The sequence below is a fragment of the Buceros rhinoceros genome, unplaced genomic scaffold (genome assembly GCF_000710305.1).
Source record: "Buceros rhinoceros silvestris isolate BGI_N320 unplaced genomic scaffold, ASM71030v1 scaffold19919, whole genome shotgun sequence".
Lineage (NCBI taxonomy): Eukaryota > Metazoa > Chordata > Aves > Bucerotiformes > Bucerotidae > Buceros > Buceros rhinoceros.
This window is the reverse complement of record NW_010430147.1, coordinates 45,983-48,588: the sequence shown is the minus strand read 5'-3', so window position 1 is coordinate 48,588 and position 2,606 is coordinate 45,983. Positions and strand designations below refer to the sequence as shown.

Genomic DNA, 2,606 nt, shown 5'->3' with positions numbered 1-2,606 from the left:
CGGTTCAGCCCTTCACCTGCACAAACAGAAGCAGTTTCTTATTGCAGATCTCCAGGCGCTTCCGTGAGACTTCTGATTTTCGTAACTGGCCATCAGCCAGGGACAACTGTCGTTTCAGCTCCAGGATGTCCTCCTGAGGAGGGGCCAGAGGAAGGAGAGAAAGGGGATGAGTTAGCCCCAGCCTTGGTTTTTGGAAACACCCGCTTGGGACAAGCGCTACAAGCAGAAAACCGTGTCCCTGTGGAACGGGCAATGGAAATCGCACTGATGATAACATGAACCCCAAGACTGCGCTGGCCCTGTGCTCACACTCGACAGAAGGTGCATGTGCTAACTGCATTTCCTCCTTTAAAAACGGAGGAGGAACCCACAGAAGGAAGGTCAGGAGCATCGTGCTCCCAGGCTGAGGGGTTGCATTACCTCTATTTCAGACACGTGTTTTGCTTTCTTCCCCGCCAACTGCATCTTCAGTTCTGCAATTTCGGCTTCAAGCAAGTGGATCACTTCCTCGTAGTCCTGCTCCGCACTGCGAGCCTGTCTCTGCACGACCTCTGCCATCTGCAGCTTGCTGTGCAGCGTCCGGTTCTCAGAGAGGAAGCCCAGAGCTTTCTGGAAGCAGCGAGAAGTTCTGGGCAATGTACCATGTCCCCCTCAGCCACCAACCACCAAAAGTACCCCAGGGCCCCCAGCAATCTCTTCACTAACCTGGTTCAGTCTCTGAAGCTCATCTTCCATTGACTTCTTGCTGTTCTCCATCTCTTTCAGGAGAGACTACAGGAAATATTTTCACCGGATTAGAAGCAAAAAGAGATAGGACACTCTCTAGAAGGTGCCCTGGCCTCATAGCCCCCAGAACAATGTTTTCCAGGAGCAGTCATCTGTACAACCTTCCCCCCTGCCCTGTGACACTGTTTGGGCTGCGACCTGTGGACCTGCAGAAATCCCGCAGGCTGCTGACAGCCATCAGCAGCTCGAGCTCGGTCGGGACAGGCGGGGCTGCTGTTAGTCAGGGACTTGGATTATTTGTGAGACACGCTTTTGTATTTCACAATGATTTACTCACTGCTAAAAAGTGACTGTGTGCTTTCAGTACAAGTAAGTTTTAATTTGAGGTTGAGAGGCAGAAAGATGCAATTAAGGAGAGCCGAGGGTGAGTCTCCTTTGCAGTGAGGAACATGCAGAAGGCAAAGTGGTGGCTACACCGTTCCCCTCGCGCAAGGCTACAGCGAGCTGCAGCAGAAGGCACCAGCCAAGCAACCTGCTCGGAGGAGACTCCACCTTTAGCCTTCGGACTTCTTGCCGCAGATCCATCATTTCCAGCTGCAGCTGCTCCAGCTCCTCGTTGCCATTACAGCTGAGGGAGTCGAAGGTCTGCAAGGCAGAGAGGCGGACAGCATCACTCGCTGCTCACACTTTACCGAGAACACGGGGCTTTCCCTTACCCGGAATAATGATGAATCAAGATCACTTCGGAAGGAGTCAGCATTTTTGTGCGAAACCTCAAAAGGCACATTAAATAATTCAACTGCAGGGGTTTTTCTTCACCCTCCAGGATTTCACTCTCTGCTCCCCAGCTTGGCTGGAATAGCCATGCTACAGCAGATTAAATTGTGAACAAGGTGAAATTAGTTGGAAATGATAAATTATGGCTAATTTTCCTTCTGCATCACTGCCATGCTGTCTCCTTCCTATCATCCCTCAGATGTTATTTCCATATGAAAAATGAGACATTTGAGGTTTCTTAGAGAATTTCCTATAACCGAAATGATTAATGCATAGTCCAAACTTCTCTTTATATCTCTGGAACAACAGGAAAAGCCTAATTTAGCTTTTCCCATCTCAGATTTTCATGGATTTCAAATAGAAGATTCAAGCATTCAATGTAGAAGCGTGTTGGACTGACTGACCGGAGAGTGGAAAGCCGACGTATCCAGCAAACTGGCCACCTCGTGCTGCGTGAAGAGCACGGAGTTGGAATCCAGACCAGCCTCGTCCAGCTCCTCCTGCATCAGACCCCTGAGTGCTTGGAGAAGATCTGCAAGAAGCCATCAGGTTTAACTGGCTACAAGAGGGAAGCGCTGTGTGTTAGGAGAAAATGCCACCGGTTTGGGGGACATCCACTGACTGTCAAGCAGAGCAGCTTTGGAGATGCCAGACAGCCTCCTCTAACACTCCTCGGTTCTTCAGCATTCCTATCAAGCTTAAATAAGTCTTTACCAGACTCTTGTTTCTTACCCAGTTTAAAAAAAAATTAACTTTTAAAACCCCAAAACTCCAGACATTTTCACAGAGAAGTTTTCACAATTGTGCTTCTCAGTGTTTTAAAATTTTAAGCCAAACCCCACACTTCTCTGACAAAAGGCACCCCCCTGCCTGCTGGCGTGTCTCATATTGCTGATTTAAACAAAAAACAACCCAATGACTTCAGCACTTAGAAAAGGCGTTAAATTAACAAGTCTGAAAATCCAGATTTGTTTTGCTCTGGGATATGGAGGAAAGCACGGCTCCATGGGCCAGACAGGAGGTGGCACCAGGGTCCCGGCCCCGCCAGTCTTCAGCAAACCCCACCCCCCCCCATCCCCCCCTTTCCTGCACACGAAGGCGCA

General features: G+C 49.5%; 1 protein-coding gene across 1 annotated transcript in view; it reads right to left on the bottom strand.

Moving 5' to 3' along the window:
* Positions 1-4: 4 nt before the first annotated feature.
* LOC104499429 (syntaxin-binding protein 4-like) overlaps positions 5-2,606 on the bottom strand; it is a gene marked incomplete at its 5' end in the record, with an annotated part of 29,994 nt that continues 27,392 nt past the window's right edge. Inside the window, 5 exons of the mRNA XM_010142933.1 lie at positions 5-133; positions 421-609; positions 706-771; positions 1,279-1,371; positions 1,908-2,035. Of these exons, the coding sequence (XP_010141235.1) occupies positions 5-133; positions 421-609; positions 706-771; positions 1,279-1,371; positions 1,908-2,035 (605 nt within the window). The remainder of the gene's footprint in view (positions 134-420; positions 610-705; positions 772-1,278; positions 1,372-1,907; positions 2,036-2,606) is intronic.